This window comes from Squalius cephalus, assembly GCF_949319135.1.
Source record: "Squalius cephalus genome assembly, chromosome: 10".
Classification (NCBI taxonomy): Eukaryota; Metazoa; Chordata; class Actinopteri; order Cypriniformes; family Leuciscidae; genus Squalius; species Squalius cephalus.
The window spans coordinates 17,632,673-17,655,952 of NC_137131.1; the positions used below are offsets into that span (position 1 = coordinate 17,632,673).

The 23,280-nt window shown below is 39.1% G+C and overlaps 1 protein-coding gene across 1 annotated transcript in view; it reads right to left on the bottom strand.

Moving 5' to 3' along the window:
• rab6ba (RAB6B, member RAS oncogene family a) overlaps positions 1-23,280 on the bottom strand; it is an 86,679-nt gene that overhangs the window by 21,632 nt on the left and 41,767 nt on the right. The window contains exons 3-5 of the mRNA XM_079882841.1: positions 4,398-4,451; positions 3,903-4,008; positions 2,053-2,164 (exon numbers count right to left, since the gene is read on the bottom strand). Of these exons, the coding sequence (XP_079738967.1) occupies positions 2,053-2,164; positions 3,903-4,008; positions 4,398-4,451 (272 nt within the window). The remainder of the gene's footprint in view (positions 1-2,052; positions 2,165-3,902; positions 4,009-4,397; positions 4,452-23,280) is intronic.

Below are 23,280 nucleotides of genomic sequence, written 5' to 3' on the forward strand. Positions count from 1 at the left end.
TTTCAACAGAACAATAGGAAATGTTTCTTCAGCAGAAAATCAGTATATTAGAATGATATACTGAAGGATCGTGTGACAAAATATAAAATAACTTTTAAAATGCAAAAGAAGCCATTTAAAATTGTAATTTTTCATAATATTACTGTTTTTACTGTAGTATAGAGAGCATAAGAGACTTATTTCAAACAACTTCTTCAACTGTGCCAACCCCAAAATTAGTGTATAAGTAATTTATAGCAATACATACAGTGTCCTCAAAAGTATAGACATGTGGACTCCTATGCCACACTTACTTGTTTGTAATTGTAATTGTAATGTCTCTTGTTTCTAAAAAATAAAAACTGTTCTGTTTCTAAATCTGTTGTTTCAATGCCTCCTAAGACTAAGAGCTGTAAATATGTATGCATAACCTGGTCTTTGCTCAGAAGGTGCAATGGAGGATGAAAACTACAGAGGCAAGTTATTATTGAAGAAAAGCAAGGAAAAAAATGACCTCCCTTCGGGATGCACACAGTTAGAGAGAGGAAAATGACTAGAGAGAAAGCGACTGAGCTGTATTTACCCTGAGCTCCCACGTCTCTGAAGAACTAGTGAAGCATAAAATGTCCATTTCATACAAACGTTTAATTCGTTTAATAGCATGTTTCTCTGATCTTTTGGCTGTGGTGAAGCATTTGACAAAGAAATTTCATTTTTAAGAAAGTGATTTTAGACAGACCAGGTCCCATCCGCATGTTTTTACTAATGTTAGGGCCGATGGCTATAAATTCAAGCTTTGTATTGACTAAGTGGAAGTGTTTCAAACAAGAGTGCAACAAGCTATACTACAGTCAAGTTATGAAAAAAGCAATTTTCTGGCTAAATAACCTACAAGTAACAAAACAAGTAACAAAAAGTAACTAACTACATAACTACACTTTTTAAATATACAAACTATGACATTTCTTTTTCAAAGTGATAGTATTAAACTTAATAACTGCTTTCTATTTTAAGACATTTTAAAATGTGATTTTTTCCTTTGATGGCAAAGAAACATTTCCAGCAGTCTTGAGTCACGCGATCCTTCAGAAATTATTCTAATATGATTTGTTACTTAAGAAACATTTCTTATTATTATCAATGTTGAAAACAGTTGAGCTGCTTAATATTTTTGTGGAAACTGATACAGTTTTCAAGATTCTTTTATGAATTGAATGTTCACAAGAACAGTATTTATTTGAAATAAATATATATATATATTTTAACATTATAAATATATCTGTTACTTTTGATCAATTTAATGTACCCTTGGAAAAAAGTATTAATAAAAAAAATCGAACTAACCTCAAACTTTTGCATCGGAGTGTATATGTTTCCACTAAATACCATATATAACAATACGCTATGCTCAGTTATACAGTATAATTGAGTCAAAACATGGTTATGAACAGTAGCATCTATATCTAAATCTCAAATGGAGAGATTTAAATGGATGGTGAATATATATTTTTTTCAACAAGTTAATTCGCATGAACAAATACATTCACTAAAAATAATAACACTTCCCAACACTACAGTACATTGAATTTTTCCTCAATTCACTCGGCCCTGTGGACAAATACATATCAGTGAAATAGCGTTTTGTCTCACTGTATTACTTCATACAGGATGGAAAAAAGAAGCTTGTTGTATGCTAAAGAAAAATGTAGAAAGTTTGTAATAGTTAAGCTTAAGTTAATGCTAGTTATCATAGTTAAGCGGAACTACTTTGACCTAGTTATTCCCCAACACTGTCAGGGTGAGATCATTTTAGGGCAAGCCTTCTCTAAACAATGTGTTATTTTTACATTGCTTCTTTACCTCTCTTTCACACAAATACAAGGGGCTGCTCTCAAAGAATCCGTCAGACTTTATTCCCAGAAGTCTAAAGTGGGAATAAAGGCTCCTTCCTTGTTTTTCAGAGAATCTCTTTAATGAAACTGTCAACTTCGATTCACACTCTGGTGAGTGAAACAGCCTTGTTAAGCAGCTTAATAAAATCGTGTGAGAAAGAGTGAGAGTGAGAGAACTCACCTCTTATCTGCCAGATCTGTTTTATTTCCCACCAGCATTATGATGACATCACTTCCTCTCTCCGTTCTCACATCATCGATCCATTTGGTAGTTTGTTGGAATGAATTCACATCTTTATAGAAAAGAAAACAGAGAATGAATTCACATCTTTAGAAAAACAGAGACAAAGAGTGGTAAGTAGGGAAAACAGTGAAATAATCTACGTCGCGATTGATATTTTCTGTTTAATGCGTTAAAAATAATTAGCACAACTAATGCTTCCTAATTTTGTTTTAGAGGTCTCCTACATCAGGTTTAAATGCATAAAAGGTAAAAAAAAACACTTTGATTTTCTCATAATGTACATTGCACATCACCATATTTCTCAAAGAGTCTGAATACGACTCGTTCGAAGATTCAATCTCTCTAAGCCCCGCCTTTCAGATGGCCCAGTCTGTTGTGATTGGTTGACCGCTTACAGCGCATGTTGGAAATGAATTTAAATTTAAATCCTCAGCAATTGTATACTCTGTAAAGACATTTTAACATATCGATGAAACAGGAAGAACTAGTTATCCAACCCAAACCTCCATCGCAAGGACGACTTGAGCAGGATTTCTCAGTGGTAAGATTTTACTCAGTTTGTCGTACATTATGAGATGTTGCAACTGTAATTCCCTTACATCAGCATGTGTATCATCAGCAAGTGTATATCCATCAACAAGCCGACATGTATTTTTCTAATTTTTTGAGGTGCATATGCAGGAATGCATACGTAAGCCAAGCACTAACGTGAATGACTGATGTATCATTACAGTTTGTAAACAAAAATCTTGCTCCATTCTTCATCAGTAGTAAGAACGACAGAATCTACATTAACAGACACAGTTTTAGGTAACATTGGGCCAACAGCTGATTAGCAGAACTATTTCAGTAAGACAATGTGAGTTAACCGGAGACCCACACAATATAAAACACAAAACTACATATTTTGAACACTCTGTATAAAATATACACATCGATAATCAATCATACTTATAGGTTGTGATTCAGTGCAAGTTTTTTTTTAAATGTAAAAATGCAGAAAGTTTTGTGTGATGGTAGGTTTAGGGGTAGGGTTAGTGTAAGGGGATATAATATATGTTTGTACAGTATAAAAACCTATTAAGGTAGCTAAGTAAACGTGTGTGTGTGTTTATTTATTGATTAGATTTATATGTTAGTTATGGTTATATCATTTTTCATCATTTTAAAATACACTAAATATATTCCAGCTATTGTGCACCATAAATTAACTCACTCTGACTCATAAAGTAATTATATACCAAGACTTTTCAACTACGATGGCAGATGGATGGGTAGAGGTTCTTATGGTTTTATTATGGCATTTATGCCTGCTCATGTGCAGCCTGACATCAGTGAACTTGCTTCTGCTTCAAGGTGAAACTGACTGCTTTACCTATAAAATCAGGGTTTATATTTTCTGGTCATATCAATACAGTCGTGTGCACCGCTAACTCTGGCTCTAGAAGTCACACTGGGGCTTATGGATAGATAAAACTGTCATATTTTTATTGTGAAAAATGACCAACAGCTGCTTCTTACATCTTCAGGGATGAATCTATCTGGTGATAGTGTTAAAGACAGACCTGTAACACATACTTTCCTGATAGAAAATGCATGTCATTGATCACATCTCAAAATGGCAAATCGGACAGATGTAATCATATTAACTCCTTTAAAAAAAAAAAACCTCTTGGAAATGTATTATAGCTAAAGAAGGCTTGATCATTGAATTGTGTGTGTGTGTGAGTGTGTGTGTGTGTGTGTGTGTGTGTGTGTGTGTGTGTGTGTGTGTGTGTGACACTCACTTGTGATGTCATACACCACCACAGCTACAGTGGAGTCTCTTATATAGCTCGGGATAAGGCTCCTAAAACGTTCCTGGCCTGCAGTGTCCCACAACTGCAACCGAACCTGCAAGTCAGAGATCCCCAACTGAACAGTCAAATTATTTAGCCTCTCAAACACACATATACACACAATTACATAAACATACACAGAGCCAAGCAAGGAGGTGGATGGATATGACCTCATAAAACCACACCAAACTACCCCGTTGAAGGTCATGAAATCATTTCTGGGTTATAAACTCACAGAAATCTCTAGACGATACAATCCATTTTCTTAATACATGAGCTTCCAGCTATATGCTGAAACTGTCAGCAACCCAACTGGTATAATAAAAAAAAAAGCTTTTTGAGATTCAATATGGTGTTATTAAAACTTTTCTCATTTGACATTGAATAGACAGAAGACTAGTGCATTTGATTTACTGCTGTGTTAGAACATAGTAGACTGCTTACCGTTCTATCCTCCAAATACATGGTTTTTGACAGGAAGTCGATTCCAATTGTCGCCTGTTATGACAGAAGAAAAACCTCATGTAAGAACAAAATGAAATCAGATGCTGAAATTGAGTGGAAATACGGCTGTTTCTGTGCATGGCAAACATAAATGCGTTCTTGATATCATCCTGAGAATCCGAAAATGTGGTTTAGATTAGAACAGACAGCCGCTACGTTCTGCCTGTCAGTTTGATGAGGGTAATAACTGCTATACTGTACATGATAACTCTGTTCTGGGACCTGCCTCTCTTTATGATATATTACACATATTTACACTGTCAGAGTGTGACTCCTGACCATCAATTAAGAACAACATACATATATTAAAAAATAAATAATAATGATAATAAAAACATTTAAAAAAAACAATTATCTGATGAGGAACTAGTTAATAACAGATTACATTTATATCTGTTCCTCACATAAAAATTAGGGATGGGCAATAAATCAGTACCATATTGTTTATTTGCCAATGTTAACAATTATTTTATGTAGGCCTATCGCTGTTGGTCTATATTGGATGAATATTGGCTAATATTGGATATTTACAGTAATATTTTAATTTACAGTCAAATTACAATGTTCATTTTCATTATTTGTACATTTATATTACTTTTGTCATAATCTAATGCTCACTTAAAGGTAATTATAAAACATTAATAACACTATTGTTAAGCAAACCTCAAACTGAATATCCTTTTTTTTTCATTCTGTACATTAAGTTTCTTTTTGCCTAAATTCACTCATTTGACTGCACTCACTTATTCACTTTCCAATTTATTCACTTATTTAAATTCACTCATTTCCAATTTATTACATAGTCGTACGTACAACTTTTATGGTATTTGTTATGGAATTTTGTCCTTTTGGCACTCGACAGCCCCTGTAATGAAGCATTTGAATCATTCTTCTAAATAACTTAATTTGACTAGAAGACAAATCGTACATGTTCTGAACAACATCAGGGTGAGCAAATAATTCAAAATAAATCCCACAACAACAGAACCAGCAATTTCCTGAATACACTGAAAAAAATGATTAGTTGATTAGTAGTTTATCGTAAGTGGTTGCATTCAATTGATTTTATCTACATTTAAACAAAAGCATTAAGCTGAACTAAAATTGATTAAGTTCAACTTAATCCATTTGTTTAAATGTAGGTAAAATCAATTGAATGCAACCACTTACGATACATTTTTTTATTAATTTCAACGAATCATTTTTTTTCAGTGTACTGTTAGAATATTTGTTTTAATAGAATATTTGTTATATTACTAGATATCCTTATCCAACTATCACACAGAATTTAAATGTAGAGATGGGTTGCCAACAAGATAAAATGATGCATTGGCTCAGGCCACCTCACAACTGCAATGTTGAAATTACTTAAACACTGATGGAAAGAAAGTGCCTTCTGATGTTGAAAGCAAATTCATTCTCCGCTGGTGCTTTTATTGCAATAGGAGTGCAGTCAATTGTGTCGATTACGTTTGTAAAACCAGCTAATGCTGAAAATTGCCTTTTGAGTGTAACTGTTGAATTCAACATACAACATGTTTTTAAAACCATCTGTTCAATTCACTTCAAATGTCAAATGACAACTATGGCAATTGTATGTACGCTTGTGCGAACATTTGCATAATGGTATGTGCACTAATAAGTTTGTTATTTATTATTCCAGATGTGTACGTAGCATATTACATACAAATTTTTCGTATGAATTTTGTGTGCTTTTCTCCAGGAGACCCTGGTCTTCTCAGTTGTAGCAGCAGTTGATGGATCAATATAGGTCCACAGATCAGTGGGATCTGAGGAACACATCATGGACATCTGTAGTACAGAGGATTGGCCTTTTTGTGTGTGATTAAGTTTGTCTGTGATAGTGTAAATTTTCTAGCACAAAAGAGCAGATTGGAAAAATAGTCACCTTTGGAGAGCTGAACCTTTAGAAAGAAGCTTATGTAATGACCTGTCTCTGGCACACTTTCAAAGATGCAGTTTAAATTGATTATAGATTAGATATAATTTATTAGTCAAGTCAAATTTAGTTGTATAGCGCTTTTCACAACACAAATTTTCAATGCAGCTTTACAGAAAACCATGATGTTGATGTTTATTGTATATTAATATCTTATTGTATATTAATATCTTGGTGAAGGTGATTTCAACAAGTAACCTATAATTTTTCTATGATAAACAATCAAGCAGTTGAGATATGCTAACGTGAGTGTTTATATCTGGGTAAGGTTGGATAAACTGTACAGTAGTCCAATAATTTGTTATTAATTATTAACTGATTAATTAATTCCAGTTATTAATTTATTTGATGATATTAATAATTATAAAACCAATGAAACCTATTACTCCTGATTTGCTTGGCTGAGTTGTATTTTTATTATATTTCGGTTTCCTAAGGACATTCATATGCCCACAATGCAAAGGCAAACATTATGGATAGCATGAAACCAATCACTCAGCTGTGCATATTTTAATTCACCTACAGAAAGCAGCAGTTTTGCATCAAACACCATTTTTATGATATGGCCAATATGGCTGACTAAGGCTCATTCATATCAGCTGGACCAATAATTGACAAGGTTTCATACAAAACACAAATTCATGTGTTTGTGCATGTTTATCTGACCATGTGTGAGACTAAAAACAACAGTTTCTCCCTTAATCCACTCGCACACAGTCGATTGTCAGTTGACTACTCTGTTTCTTTGTTGTGTTTTGTTTTGCTGTGGGTAGATATAGCTTTTTCAAACCTGCTCCTCCCTCACCTATTTTACTCAAATTGTGAGCTTTCAGTCCGAATCAAATGTAATTGTAATGCTTTACTTCAAAAGATGTTGAAGATAGGCAGGGTAGTTCCAAATAGCAGCAAGGTTTATTTAATAAAGACAAACAGAGACCCAAAAGGGTTCAAACACAACGCAACAGCATGCTAAGCACAAACAATACCGAACCAAGAACTGAATGAACTGAAGGACTTAAATAGACAGGATGAATGAACTCAATAATGAACAGGTGACAACTAATTATTCAATAACAATGTAAACAAATGAAGAGCGAAAGGGAATGGAACAGAGGGAACAGGTAACTGAAGAGAAACAAACTAAAAGTACATGAAAATGAAACTAAACAGACAGAATGTGACAGTAATAAGTGATGAAAAGTGCTGCAAAATTCATTAGAATTTTCATTAGAGTCTGATTCATTTTCCAATGACTCTTATGAGCTGGTTCTTTTAGGTAAAGAGTTACAAATTTACAGTTTATCGGTCTGAATCATACTCTTAAGTAATTCATCATTTATTGCATATGTCAGAGTGATTACTGAATAAACATTAGATATACTTACTAAACTGCAAGTCATCTTTACTCACTCGTACCCCAATAAATGAACTGAGAACTCACTTACTCTTATTATATGCACTCTTTATTATTACCATTAACCCCTTGCTCATCACCCCCAATTTTGGCAAGTGCTGCATACATGAAATGCCCAAAATAAAAAGGTTACTGCTCATAAGTAATTCTGAATAGAAACATAACACACATACATTTAGAAAGCCAACCCTTGAGAGTTTATAGTTCAAGACTCAAAATTAACCAGACTGTTATTAATATTGAGATATATAAGCTCAAACATATTTTGAACTAAAATAATCTGGGATCACCAGTGATCCCTGTCAGGTAAGGGGTTTTAAGACCTTAATGATTTGAAACGCAAGTATCAAGCGCGAAACGCAAGTTACATTGTGGGCGGGTCTCGGGCGCTGTTGCTATTATACCGGCGGGATAAATGACTCTTGCGCCCCAAGGCAATCTAAAATGGGTTGGTCTGAAGTAGCTTCATTATTCATAGGTGTGGTTTGGGCGTAACGTGAAATAAACCAATCAGAGCGACATCTCACATTCCCTTTAAGAGCAGGCGCGCTTGTTCCGTGGCGGATTGCTATTATAATGGCGGATTTGCCAGGCACACGCCAGGAGCAGTTCACAGCCGAGGAGACCGACGTTCTCGTCAGGGCCGTAAAACACAGAGACGTGACATTGTATGGGGATGGGAGAAACCCACCCAAATTAGCTTTGGTTAAACAGGCATATAAAAATTTGGGTAAATGTGTAGGCTAGATTTATGCCTATTTTTTCACATATTCATGGACACAACAATGATTTCCCTCGTGTGTTAATATTTTTCCTTGTAATAATGTATGATTTGCAAAAATGAAACCTGCTGCTTCTGTGTAGATTGTTGTGCACACGCTACATTGATTATGGCCAAGCATGCGCCCTTAAAATAGCATATGAATAACATGCGCAACGCGCCACTGACTTTAGACTAGGTTTTTCCTGGTCAGTGGTGGAATTGTTTTCTAAACCTGCAAAATAGCACCAGGGAACGTTTGCGCCGAAACACGCCTCCTCTTTGCGCTGAACCGCCCCCGGGAGTGCAAGTTCATTCCCTAGTTTACCGGCGTGCGTCTATGGAGGGAAAAGTCCGCTGTGCGCGGGTGCAAAATAGGAATGATACATGCGTCGGTGTACAATTCAATTGAGCTGGGTGCAAGATAGGGCCCCTAATGTCTTTCCAAACCTGACTTTCTTCCTTCTGTGTGACAAAATAAAAGAATATCTTCTTTTGTGTTGAAACTATGGAACTATATTAATTTCTATAAGAACAAAATTCTGGTTTGTGCTTAGTGCAGACTTTAAAGGATATATATAAAAAGGGGTTTCTGTGACAAAAATAAAAAGAAACCTCCCGTGTTAAACAGTGTCAAGATGAAAACCCAAAGGTGTTGAGCTTTTCAAGGAAAGAAGGCGAGAAAGAGAGAGGAAAAGTGACGCCGATGTTAAATATAGAAACTTGCACAGCTAGAGGAGTGCTCGCACAAAGAGATCCAGAATGAATTATTCATAAACATTTTAATTATTAAGCTTCACACACATCAGTTTTAAAACACAGAGCGTGGCTTCCAACACAGCTTCCCAAAAGCCTCAAGAAAAAAGGTGTTCTGATAAGAAAAGAAAAAATGTAATTCCTGTAGCTACTAAAATCCCTATAAATAAAATGGAACTGGTAAATAAAACTGTGACAGACACACAAACAAAAGTTGTTGCTTTAGGTACCAAATGAGGAAGCAGCTAATTACGAGTCTTCATTTATGCTTCCGATACACTGTTCAGACAATACTGTCATACAGTCTGTGACCTAAATTATGCCCATTGAGAATATTAGACTATAATGAACATATGAATGTAAAAACATTATCAAAAAAGCAAGCATCAAAGCCGATCTCGCACAGCAGACAGAACATGCCCTTTAGACACAGTGCACCAGTAGTGGTGCCCCAAGGGAGGATGGCACGAGTTTGATTAGAATCGACCGCCAATTAAAACTCCACCAGAAGAGAAATTAGCCACACTAATCTGCTTCACAAAGCACCACCTTGAGTGAATGTCAGGCCGGATCCTGTTTATCTGTTTATCTTTCTATTTGCATTTAATCAAAGCATACATTTTAAGAATGCAACATGCCCCAGGTGAGCAGACTCAAAGCATGCTGGGAGCTTCGCTGCTTACAAAGTGCCTGTCTGTGATTGTACAGTCACACAATCCAAATCATATTACGAAGAATGGAATGCTGACCTGTATAGATGAACATTTGTCAAATTCAACAGAATCAAATCCTGTCCTATGATTAAGCTGGTACTTATCCATTGTTTTAGACCTTGGCGAGTTTCCCATTTGGCATCGATACCCCTGTACCCTGAAGACAAATGACATGCAGTGGTCCACGGCATTTCATTAAGGCATATTGATTGGAATGTAACAGCTCAATGCGGGACATGAAGGTACAGTATGACGTCATTCAATCGGCTTGGTGAATAATCTGAGACATGTTAAGCGATCGCGTGGGCTAATGCTAGGACATCTGGTCAATATCAGGAAGGCTTTAACGTGTTTACATTATACAGCTACATTTATTTCCTTTAACATGTGACAGGACTCTCAAGGCTACACTAATCATTTTCTTGGCAACACAGACAAGATGTCTGTGATGGTTTTTAGTGATCCAGGTCATCATAGAATGTCAGGTAAGATTTATTCAGAAGCATCTGGGCTTGTTTATCTATTTACTGAAGACAACTTCAATACAGAAAAAACAGATGCTACTGAATAAATCTTGCCTGCAACAGCAAAACCAACTGAAGTCAACCATAATGTAAATCTCAGTATGCATTTTATACGTGTTGCAGACCTCACCCTGGAGGTCAACTCAACAGATGAGAATGCGTCTTTTTCAATAAGAGTGAGAGAGACAAGAGTTTGCTGTTAGTCAAGCGGGCCTTAACCTCAGAGTGCCACAAAAGAAACGAGTTACAAGATGGTGTCTCCACAAAGAACCATAGTACGGTGCATAGTAAGCAGCCTTGGTACCAATTAGACCTTAAGCGTGGATGGGGATAGACTGAAAGAAAAAAAATATCCTGAAGGAACTCCAGCACAGAACCAACTAAGTGAAGACTCTCCCCTTCAGGGCATAACGTTTCCTTGTGGAGGGAGCTCTAGAGTTTAGGATTCTAGAGTTCACGAGTTGGTCCCCCTCAGGGGCCAGATCCACAGTTCCACTTCTCTAGCCGGGGATGATATATTGTGCCCCCGGCTTGCGACAGAAGGTCCCTCCTAAATGGAATCTCCCAAGGGGAGCCATCCAGGAGAGACAGAACGTCCGAGAAACAAACTCATGCCGGCCAGAATGGGTTTACTAGCAGCAGACGAACCCCATCCTGGTGAATCCTCCCTAGAACTCCCAGGACCAGAGAAATCGGGGGAAATGCATACAGACGCAGCCTGCACCAAGGCATCCAGCCCTAGTGGAGAACCAGAGCAGACAGAGGATGCCATTTCCAGAAGTCCACTTCCACCTGCCTAAACTCCTTCCAAATCAACTCCAGTAGCATAGTAGCCTACTCCCTTGAATCGAGGTGGACAATAATCAAATTCTGTTCCCTATCTCTATAATCCCTATCTAAACCCATTGAGAAACATTTGACAGAAGCTTCCATGCTGACAAAAATTCTACTAAGGGAATCAGCCACTTGAGACTGACCTCTAGTGGTCTCTGAGTAGTGTGTTGGTGGGTTTAGGTATAGACACTGAGCAATGGTCTCGCTGGAACCGTTGCTCCCCGAGGGTGCCAGGGGTAGTAGACCGATTTTCTGAGGGCACCCCTCGAAGGGGTCTCCCCTCAAAGGCCTGAACAAACTGGCATCAGAACCTCTTTCCCAAAGCCTTTCTCGAGAGTATAACGATCGTCAGATCCGTCATGGAGCAGTCGATGGTATGGGCGGTCTCCTTGGTGATATGGTGAGACAAATCTGTGGCCAGACACAACTCTTTCACAGTGTCAGGCCCTGCCCCCTCACCATTGCCAGGTCTCTTAGCAGGTCAGCCTGGTATGCCTACAAGATGGCCATAATATGCAGACACGTCCCAACCTAACACGCTGCCACATACGCTTAGTGGAAAACGGCATATTCCAGGACATCGACTCCTCACTGTGGAGTTTCGGAAAGAATAGCAAGCCCTGACGCAAAGGCTGTGATTTACTAAGGAAACGTTTGTCTAGCTTGCTTGTCTTGGAACTTTCTGCTTCTTGACCAGCCAATCTATGTTCAACTTGGCCATAGCATGAGTCACAACCTCCACTAGCTCCTCTTATGCAGGGGAGAGACCTACTCAGAGCTACATAACGGCAACATCGGGCCCTCAATCGGGGCGGAAGAAGCCATGGAGTGGGCTTCCGGATCTCGAGTGAATGTGCTAGAGCCCACAGAGAAAGGGGCAGGCCAGTCTCAAGCTCCTCTGCGAGCTCCATTTGCGACCCCTATGATCTGAGCCGCCGCACCGCATTGGCATTCCCACGAGGGAAACGAGCCTGACCACTTTCCTCAAAATGCAATCAGATACGTAACACAAGCATATAACATAAATATCATGTGTATACCGACCAGTAAGACAACAAGAGCAAGGGGGAACAGAAGACCTAAACTGCTTTGTCGCCATGATAATATTATTATTTTGTTCCTACGGGACAAACAAACAATAAATAGACAAGGACAAAGGCACAAAAGTTGACACTGTGCTGTTCCCTCGAAAAAGGGAATCAACATTTATACACATACATTTGGAAAGATGCCAAAAAAATGTCCAAAGTAAAGATAAAGTGTAAATTTAATCTTTTGTTAACAGTCTAGACACAAAGATAAAGCATTTAACCTGCATTTGAAATCTGATTGAAATATATTAATATGTAAACAATATGACTTGCACACTAAATCAACAGAAACTCCAGCACTATTGGCATATTTTGAAATGCTCATGACAGACGACTGGCTGCCGCACAATGTTTTCTACCAGACATTTGCATTAAGTTGAGCATTTATCAACTTTTAGATGCTCTTGACTGCTCTCAACACTTTCTCCAATCTGCTGTCAGTCCCACAATGCCCTGCGTGGTCGTTTCACACAGTTACAATGAATTGAAAAGCAATAGGATGCTATATATGGTGCATTAATCACTAGCAAAAGTGTCTGAATTTAGTATTTGCCAAATTATTTAATTTTTTTGCAGGATTTCCTGCACTGCTATTGAAAAGCGATAATTTTTTCATTAAGTTATTGAATTTGTCAATAATAGCATTCAAACAGTGTGATATGTGTAGTCTAATTCACTAAAGAATGACCGAACTGAATTGTTTCTTTTTAATGAATCTGACAAAAAGAAATTTATCAGTTTGAATTAGCTTAATGACTCACTAATTCAGTTAAAGGGATGTTTGAAAGTACATTTGACTCACTAAAAAGTAATACCTTTCAGTTAAATCCATTTCAATCTGAGAACTGATACAGTATTATTTGTAATTTGTAAGGTTTGTGAGACTGAAATGGCTAACTTTATATGACAATGTGCAGTTAAAGAGAAACCTTAACAGCAGAGTTTAATTTGAATAAACTGTATTTTACCTAACAAAAATTAAATAAAGAAATAAATAGACAAATAGAATTGTTTTTGTTGAGAATGAAGTTATGACAAATTATGGTGCTGCTAAAATAATTCCCTAGGAGAAACTGCTTTGGGCTTCAATAAGCTTTAATACTTGGGTGAATAAAGATTAACAAAGCATTTTGTCATTTAATTCTCTCACTATGTTCCAAAACCTAGGCTGCATTTAAGTAAAAAAAAAAAAAGTATTGTGCATGCATTGTGGTCTGTGGATCTGCCTGAAGTGTACATGTTGAGTAGACTCGCTCTCTCTGTCCAAATCGAGGGGTCGAGGGTCTGTCCAAATAAACTTCCCTTGTCCACTTGACGTAGTTTAACGCACTTAAAAATGGAGGTGGGGATTCCCCCAAGAGGAAGTACTTAGGGAAATTTGCGAGTTTAGGTCTTAAAAGTGGAGTTAAACTCAGCCCTAGTGTGCTGCCTCGTCGGCAACTGCCTCGACAGCTGGTTACTAAGCATTCTAACTGAAATGGAATCTCAATGGCAGATTTGGAATGTGACACATAAGCTGGAACTCCATTTGTCTTAATGATAGCTCCTCTCACATGAAAGTGACATGAGAAGAATGCGTAATACTCTAAAAACAAATATAGATAACATACAAATTTTGGCTAAAATAGTCTCTAATTGTTATTTGAAACAAGCCAATCGCAATGCATGATAGGATTGCATTATTTTTAGAAGATATATTTAATGGCACCTTAGAATTTGGACAAAAAACAAAAGGTATATTAGGAGGTGCTTAATTTTTGGAATAGCCTTCATGTCAAGAGTGTGCCTATGATGCTGTCTACAGAAGCAGCTCACTAGATTTTGAAATGAAGATTCTGTGTCTTGTCTGCTCCCTGGTTGTGCTGAGCAGAAAACAGTCACACTCCAGTGCACTGTGTTGAGTGGCAACTCAGTCAGGCAGGACAGCAGAGTTCTCCCACTGGACCCTAGTAGCATGTCCAAATCTCACATATGCAGCCAAACTGTCATGATTCCTGTCTTGTATTCCCATTGTCTTGTGTGGACTTTAATGTTATTTCCTGTTCTGTGCCATGTTTTGTAGTCCTTTGTAGTTTTTCTTGTTTATTAGTTCATGATTGTTCCCAGGTGTGTCTTGTTCACCAATCTCCCCTTGAGTGTATTTAAGTGTTTCTCATGTTCTTTGTCAGGTGTTGTCCTTAGTGGAAGTTTTGTTTTCAGTTGTGTTTTACCCTGTGTTTGGATTTACTCTGGTTTTTGCCTGTCCCCTGGATGTTTTTGTGTTATAAACTGTCATACTGCACTTGGATCCTCCTCTACCTTGTTTCTGAAACACTCCACGTTACAGAACACCAGACAACCTGACTACAGATGGATCCAGCAGTCACCCTGGTCCGACTACGCCAAGGGACTCACTCACTCGAGGACCACATCCAAGACTTTTTGAACATTGCAAACATACTGACCTCCTGGACTTTGCTTTGATTTCTTTTGCTATGGATTCAACCAGTTACAACCCAAACTCATCCATGATGGTCCAGTGAGTTCCTGGATTGTGCCCTTCGGGTAAGCGACTCTGCTTTTACTGTGGGTGTCGTGGAGGAGGAACACGACAGTCACACTGTATCCGTCACGCCAGAGTCTCGTCCCGTCATCCACCCTGGCCCGTCCTCCTGCAGTCTCCAGGCCCTCTTACTCTCCATGGATCCGGCCCTCCATCCCTTCCCCATTCCACCTCCGCTCCACCACCCTCCTGGACTCTTTAAAAAAAAATTATTTGGAGTGTCTGGAATCCACTTCTTAAAGTGGAGTGTCTGGAATCCACTCCTCTTGTCATGATTCCTGTTTTGTGTGGACTTATTTCCTGTTCTGTGCCATGTTTTGTAGTCCTTATGTAGTTTTTCTTGTTGATTAGTTCATGATTGTTCCCAGGTGTGTCTTGTTCGCCAGTCTCCCCTTGAGTGTATAGATACCCAAGTGTTTCTCATGTTCTTTGCCTGGTGTTGTACTTAGTGGATGTTTCTGGTTTTTGCCTGTCCCCTGTTGCCTGGATGTTTTTGTTATTTTGTTAATAAACTGCCATAATGCACTTGGATCCTCCTCTTCCTTGTTTCTGAAACACTCCACGTTACACAAACCGCCATCATAACAAAACAATTACAAACTCAGCAAGTCAAGCTGATTTTTGACAGGCAGTCAATGCTCTTCTTTTTCATTTGCTTAATTCTCTTCTAAATTTGTTGCTCTGTTTCTTGCCCACACTTTTTTTTGTACTCCAATCAATTATATGATAAAGTTGTAAAGAAAAACTAAGCTAGAACCAGGGCAGAATGTGTCATTCTGGAATTTCCTGGATGACTTAAAGCCCCAGTGAAACATGTAGTGTGTGTTTAATACAGCTGACTGTTCAGCCCTTTCTGATGAAATGTCTCACAGGCCCTACTAAAGAAAAAAGAACTGAAACCTCCTGCTGTGCTGTGCTTCTTTCTCTCTCTCTCTCTCTCTCTCTCTCTCTCTCTATATATATATATATATAATTATAATTTCAACAGCTATTAGTTTTAAGGGGGCAAAAATAGACTTTTTCCCCCATCTGCAGCAAGGAGTTCTACAATAAAATGTTTCTGGAATTTTACTCATGACCAAACAAAGTAATATTTACCAAAAGTTGGCAGGTGGAACGTAAGGAGATGGTCGAAAATATGGTTTTGTTGAGTTGTTTACATTTTAATGCTGTATTTCAATAATACTGTAGACAGTACACTAATATAAAGCTAATGACTCATTATTTGTGATTAGCATTGTGCAAACAAATTAATTATTGTTGGATCATAGATCAAGAAATCAAATAGGTTGTATAATAGTGATGCAGTGTAACGGCGTGGTTCAATCAAACAAAGGGAATATCAAATTCCAAGAATTAGTCTTTTAATAATAAACCAAAAATACTCTGGAGATCATACAAATATGCAGAAGAACAAAAAACCACATGTAATGTCAACAAGAACCGACAAGAGACTAAACTAAATGGAGTATATATAGGGGAGAGGGGGCACAACCTAACACATTTTGGTTTTGGCTCAATTATTAAAAAAATAATCAAGTTAGATTAATCTTTTTTTTTTTTTACACAAGCAACATACACATCTCTGCTACAAATGAACACTTAAAGTTTTTTTCTAGGACCTAGCATTTTCGTACAGTTGCACTGAAAGTGACAGAAGTGCAAATGTTACAACTTACCCCATATGCGGGGTTAATTGTAACAGACAGAGGGGTTAGTTGTAACACTTGTGTGTAACACACATACTTCAGTACTATTTTATCTGTATAGCTTGATATTGTTTGTGCATCTGTATAGATAGATATACATACATACATCCCTCATCCAATCATCCTTCTATTATGGATCAACATCATGGATAGAGATATAGGAAAGGGCTGCAGTTTTGCAATAAATAAATAAATAAAATCATCAAATATTGTAATTGCAATTGAATTATATTTGTGTGTGGCAGCTGCATGCAAAATTATTATTATTATTAATAATAACAGTAATAATACAAAAAACGATCTTAAAATCCAATTTTAAAGGGTTTATTGCATGAAAAACAGGCTATATTCTTACTAAATAAACAAGTGATCAATGCATAGTAAACAAATGTGAAAAAAATCATACTTTTTTAAATTTAAATTCCATCATTGTTTGTGAAAGTCCAACAAAGTTAAATGTGGCAAAATAAATATATAAATAAATACTCAAACCAAAATTTGTGTGGGTCCCTGTTTTCATTTCATTATCGTTATACACTTGGTGGCTTAGTTGTAACACTGTGCTACAGCTAACCCCGCTGTGTAAAAAACTATAAGGTTATAAAACAGGAACTAGCAGCACAAAACTAAGCCAAAACAGAACATAAACGTAACAGTAGTCTCCCCTCCCGGAAGGCGCGTCCTGGCAACGTAACTGAATGTCCAACAGTGGAGGGAAGGACGGGGCTTTGGAGGAGGACAAGGGGTTGGCAAAGAGTAACAGGAGGAGATGACGGCAGGAGAAACCATGGGGGAGAAGAAGGTGGGAGGAGCCAGGGCGGAGACAGGAGGAGGATCCAAAGCCCAGCCAGGACGAATGCACACGGCCGAGCTGAAGGGATTGAGGACTGAGGTGTAGCCAGGGGCCAGGAATCGCATGGCGAGACTAGGGGGACATCAAACCAAGGCAGAGCCAGAGGGACGAGGGAGCCCGGCAGAGCCAGTAGGATGATGGTCCACGATGGAGATGAGGATGCATGGAGCCAAGGTGGAACCGATGGGTCGGAGGGCGGAGATGGAGTCCGGGGCTCTGAGGCCAGAGGCAGAGCTGGGGGATCGTCACACCAAGGTGGAGCTGGGGACCGAGAGGCCCAAGGCAGATCCAAACCATTGTATGGTGCCACTGAAGGAGGAGCTGAGGAGTTAACGCGAGCCAGTGGAGGTGGGGGAGTGGGACGCTGGGTGGGACCATCTGAGATGCAGGAATCTCTGGGTGGGACCAGCGGAGACGCAGGAAACTCTTGGATCTGGGCGGGACCATCTGAGACGCAGGAAGCTCTTGGATCTGGTGGGGCCAGCGGAGACGCTGGAAACTCTTGGATCTGGTGGGGCCAGCGAAGATGCAGGAAACTCTTGGATCTGGTGGGGCCTGCGGAGACGCAGGAAACTCTTGGATCTGGTGGGGCCAGCGGAGACGCAGGAAACTCTTGGATCTGGTGGGGCCAGCGGAGACGCAGGAAACTCTTGGATCTGGTGGGGCCAGCGGAGACGCTGGAAACTCTTGGATCTGGTCGGGCCAGCGGAGACGCAGGAAACTCTTGGATCTGGTGGGGCCAGCGGAGATGCTGGAAACTCTTGGATCTGGTGGGGCCAGCGGAGACGCAGGAAACTCTTGGATCTGGTGGGGCCAGCGGAGACGATGGAAACTCTTGGATCTGGTGGGGCCAGCGGAGACGATGGAAACTCTTGAATCTGGTGGGGCCAGCGGAGACGCTGGAAACTCTTGGATCTGGTGGGGCCAGCGGAGACGCAGGAAACTCTTGGATCTGGTGGGGCCAGCGGAGACGCAGGAAACTCTTGGATCTGGTGGGGCCAGCGGAGACGATGGAAACTCTTGGATCTGGTGGGGCCAGCGGAGACGCTGGAAACTCTTGGATCTGGTGGGGCCAGCGGAGACGCTGGAAACTCATGGATCTGGTGGGGCCAGCGAAGACGCAGGAAACTCTTGGATCTGGTGGGGCCAGCGGAGACGCAGGAAACTCTTGGATCTGGTGGGGCCAGCGGAGACGATGGAAACTCTTGGATCTGGTGGGGCCAGCGGAGACGCTGGAAACTCTTGGATCTGGTGGGGCCAGCGGAGACGCTGGAAACTCATGGATCTGTTGGGGCCAGCGAAGACGCAGGAAACTCTTGGATCTGGTGGGGCCAGCGGAGACGCAGAAAACTCTTGGATCTGGTGGGGCCAGCGGGGACACTGGAAACTCTTGGATCTGGTGGGGCCAGCGGAGACGCTGGAAACTCTTGGATCTGGTGGGGCCAGCGAAGACGCAGGAAACTCTTGGATCTGGTGGGGCCAGCGGAGACGCAGAAAACTCTTGGATCTGGTGGGGCCAGCGGGGACACTGGAAACTCTTGGATCTGGTGGGGCCAGCGGAGACGCTGGAAACTCTTGGATCTGGTGGGGCCAGCGAAGACGCAGGAAACTCTTGGATCTGGTGGGGCCAGCGGAGACGCTGGAAACTCTTGGATCTGGTGGGGCCAGCGGAGACGATGGAAACTCTTGGATCTGGTGGGGCCAGCGGAGACGCTGGAAACTCTTGGATCTGGTGGGGCCAGCGAAGACGCAGGAAACTCTTGGATCTGGTGGGGCCAGCGGAGACACTGGAAACTCTTGGATCTGGTGGGGCCAGCGGAGACGCAGGAAACTCTTGGATCTGGTGGGGCCAGCGGAGACGCAGGAAACTCTTGGATCTGGTGGGGCCAGCGGAGACGCAAGAGACTTAGAGCTGGTCGGGACCAGCAGAGGAGACAGGACTTGGGAATAGGAGGGAACCTGGCTAAATGAATAACCCAACAATTGTTTAATTTCTTTATAAGAAATTTTAGGAGAAACAAGCTGATACATGAATATAACTGAGAACACATAACTGATATACGACAGAGCAACCTCTGAGAAAAGCAATTTTCCTCTGGACTATTTTGTTATGATTCTTTGATGCTTTTATATATCATCCACATAAATTGCAAGCAACAATTTCGGAAGAATGACTTTCATTTTCCAAATAGAGTATCTGGTAGCTGAGGTCTAAAGTGAAAAACAGGAGCTTTTGTTCTAAATGGTAATTTTCTGCTCACATTTCTCTCCAAATTCTGATTTAACAACGACTCAGACAGCGATGAATCCACATCAGGTGGAAAGGCATAAATATGCAGATGTGTCTCTCTCATTTTGCATAGAGAAGAAGACTGACAGATGATAGGAGTCGGGGGTGATGCTCTCTGCTCTTCTGGCATATGTTATCATGAAAGCCCACTGCCAGACATCTTAAGGTCAATCTCAATGTTGAGGATCAGCTTGATTTGAGCTTATTCAAGAATATGCAAATTAGAAAAGAGCTAGTATCCCTTCCTCTCTCCAGTGTAACCGTAGAGAGTAACAGCTCATTAAGATGCCTTTTACTTCTCAAAGGTGACACTGATGAGGCAATATATTTTATTCATATGCAGATGACAAAAGGAACTGTTTGGTTTCAGTCAGATTCAATTGTCGTCAATGAACCTCCTTAAACAATGAATATGACAGCATGGCCACAGTCATTGGTCTGAAACAAGGTTCTGGAATCTCAGCTTCACTGAATGCCTGTGATCCCTCCTGCGTTTGAGGAATGGATTTGACAATGAAAATAGTTCAAGTTGATGTGTGACATTTCTCAATTGTAAAGAATTTTCTCCTATCCCAGTTTAATGTGATGAAACAACTAAAAGTAAAAGGTTTACTTTCTGAGAAGGCTATTCAAAATACATAGCATGACCTACAGAAAAGTTTGGGGTCTGTTAGATTTTTTAATGTTATTGACAGCAGTCTTATATGCTCACAAAGACTGCATTTATGAGATCACCAATACAGAAAAAAGTAATATTGTGAATTATTATTATAATTTGATATAACTGTTTTCTATTGTAATGTATTTATGTTTTGTATATATTTTTTTATGTATATTAATGTATTGTAATGTATTTTGTGTTTTTATGCGTAATTTATTAATGTGATGCAAAGCTGAAATTTCAGCAGTCGTTACTCCAGTCTTCAGTGCCACATGGTCCTTCCGAAATCATTCTAACATGCTGATTTTGCTGCTTAAGGAACATTTCTTATTATATTCATTATATTACATGTTGAATACAGTTGTGCTGTTACTTTTGTGGAAACTGAATTTTTTTCCAAGATTTTTTGATGAATAGAAAGTTCAAAAGAACAGCATTTATTTGAAATAGCAATCTTTTGTAGCATTATAAATTCCTTTAATGTCACTTTTGATCAACTTAATGCATACTTTCTGAATAAAAGTGCTTCTTAAAAAAACCTACTGTCCCCAAAATTTTGACTTTATATAATATCATTTATATTTATATAATATAGTGGGGCTTTGAGCTATATTTATCTTCCAGAACAGTGGCCACTATGGTCACTATGTGAAGCTGGTGGAGGAAAATATTTTCTGACTTGCCCCAAAGTGGCTACAGCATATTTAGATCTGGTGACTGTGCAGGCCATGGGAGATGTTCAACTCAACTTTCATGTTCATCAGGGTGTGCATTTGTGCATTATCATGCAGATACACGCACTCCCTTCAGGGTACAATGATTGAACCATTAGGTGTACATGGTCTTCCAGAATGGTCCGGTAGTCCTTTGCAGTGATGCGCCCTTCAAGCACAGAAGCATACTGAAGCCCAAAACATCACTGATCCACCCCTGTGCTTCACTCTGGGCAAGCAACAGTCCGGGTGTTAATACTCTTTGGGGCTTCTCCACATCGTAACACCCACGTATGTGGGAAAGACAGTGAAGGTGGACTCAGAGAACAATACATGTTTCAAAGTGTCCACAGCCCAAGATTTACACTGTGTTGGCACCAATGAAACCGACATTTGGCATTGGCACGAGAGACCAAAGGTTTGGCTATAGCAGCCCAACCATGAATATTGATTGTGAACTGTGAAGCTCAACAGTTTTGGTGGAAACAGGAGAGTCAAGGTGCACATTTAATTCAGCAGTGAGTTGGGCAGCTGTGTTATAGCTTTTATATGTCTCCCATTACGTTGAGTGGATTGCAATATTTTATGTACAGCTGTGCTATTGCTCTGCTAATTCAACCTTCACACTCTGCTCATACTGATGGAATGTAAAATCAGTGAAGATTGGCAGAGCATATATAGACAACACTACTGTGTAATTACTGCATTACGGTATTTGTATTAATGTTGTTTTTATATGATTTTGGAAAAACATTGATCCATGTAGAAAAAAATTTAAACTGTCATGTGGTGTAACTAAGCAAAAATGTGAGCGTGCACTCCTTAATCATTATTTTCAAAAAAGTTATTGTTCAAGATAAAAATATTATTATTATTATTAATTATTATTAATATTATAAATGTATATCATTTTTTGTGGAGTTGCATCACATTACATGTTACAACCTTGCATTGCTCTATAAAGATCAAATTATCTGACAATTTAAAAGACTTCATCCTTATCATAAAAGATGTGTATTCGAGGCAGTGAATAATTACAGTTTATTACATTATTTTTTGTTACATTATTATCTTTATTTTTGAACAAATTAATAGATTCGGACAAAAAAAATGCATCAGGTCATTAACTCAGATATAATATCTCTTTACAATGATCTATACAGAAACATCTGTTTACAATGGGTAAACACAAATCAGTTTAGTAAGAACAAACACATGGTGTAAAACAGCGCACTGGATTTGAGATTCCAGAATCTATCATCTCGTCAGAAAGCACAACACAGTCTGTTCACAAAGCACTCATGTAATCGTATTACAGTTTGACACTGTAGCAGCGCAGCATGCTTAGTTTGGTGTATGACACTAACATCGTCTTATCGTTACACACACTGTGAGAATGAAAATCAGAGGGCTGGTTAGAGCTTAACTCCAAATTCAGTGTTTCTTTCAATATTAAGCTATTGGTACAGTGTCAGTGTGGATGAAAACTGTAAGGGTCAATTATTGAATTGTTTACACAGCACATATATATAACAAAACATTAACAATAGATTGAATAAATAACAAATATTAATCCATATTTGTTTGCTGAAGAGGTTTTCTTTTGGCATAGAAATGTAAAAAAATATATACTCTATGTTCTACTAAACTTTAAATGCAGAGCCCACAATTGGTGGTGCAACAGAATGGAGAGGATATAAGAGAGAGAGAAAGGCAATATCAAGGCCAGAGAGACTTCAGAGAGCTTTCATCATGCATATGTCTCAGATGGTTGAAGTATTGTGACAGGTAGAACCTGTAGTGCACTAAAGCTGCGACTCAGCTCAAACACAAAGACATCTAAATAGACACAAGCCTACAGAGCATTTCAGCCTGAAAAAACACAACACTTTCACATCATTTCAACGTCCTTCAGGTTTTATGGGTTATAAACCATGCAGATAAGTGGAATGGAAATATTCCATTTTAATACAGATGTCTTAGACATTTGGGCAGAACAGTAC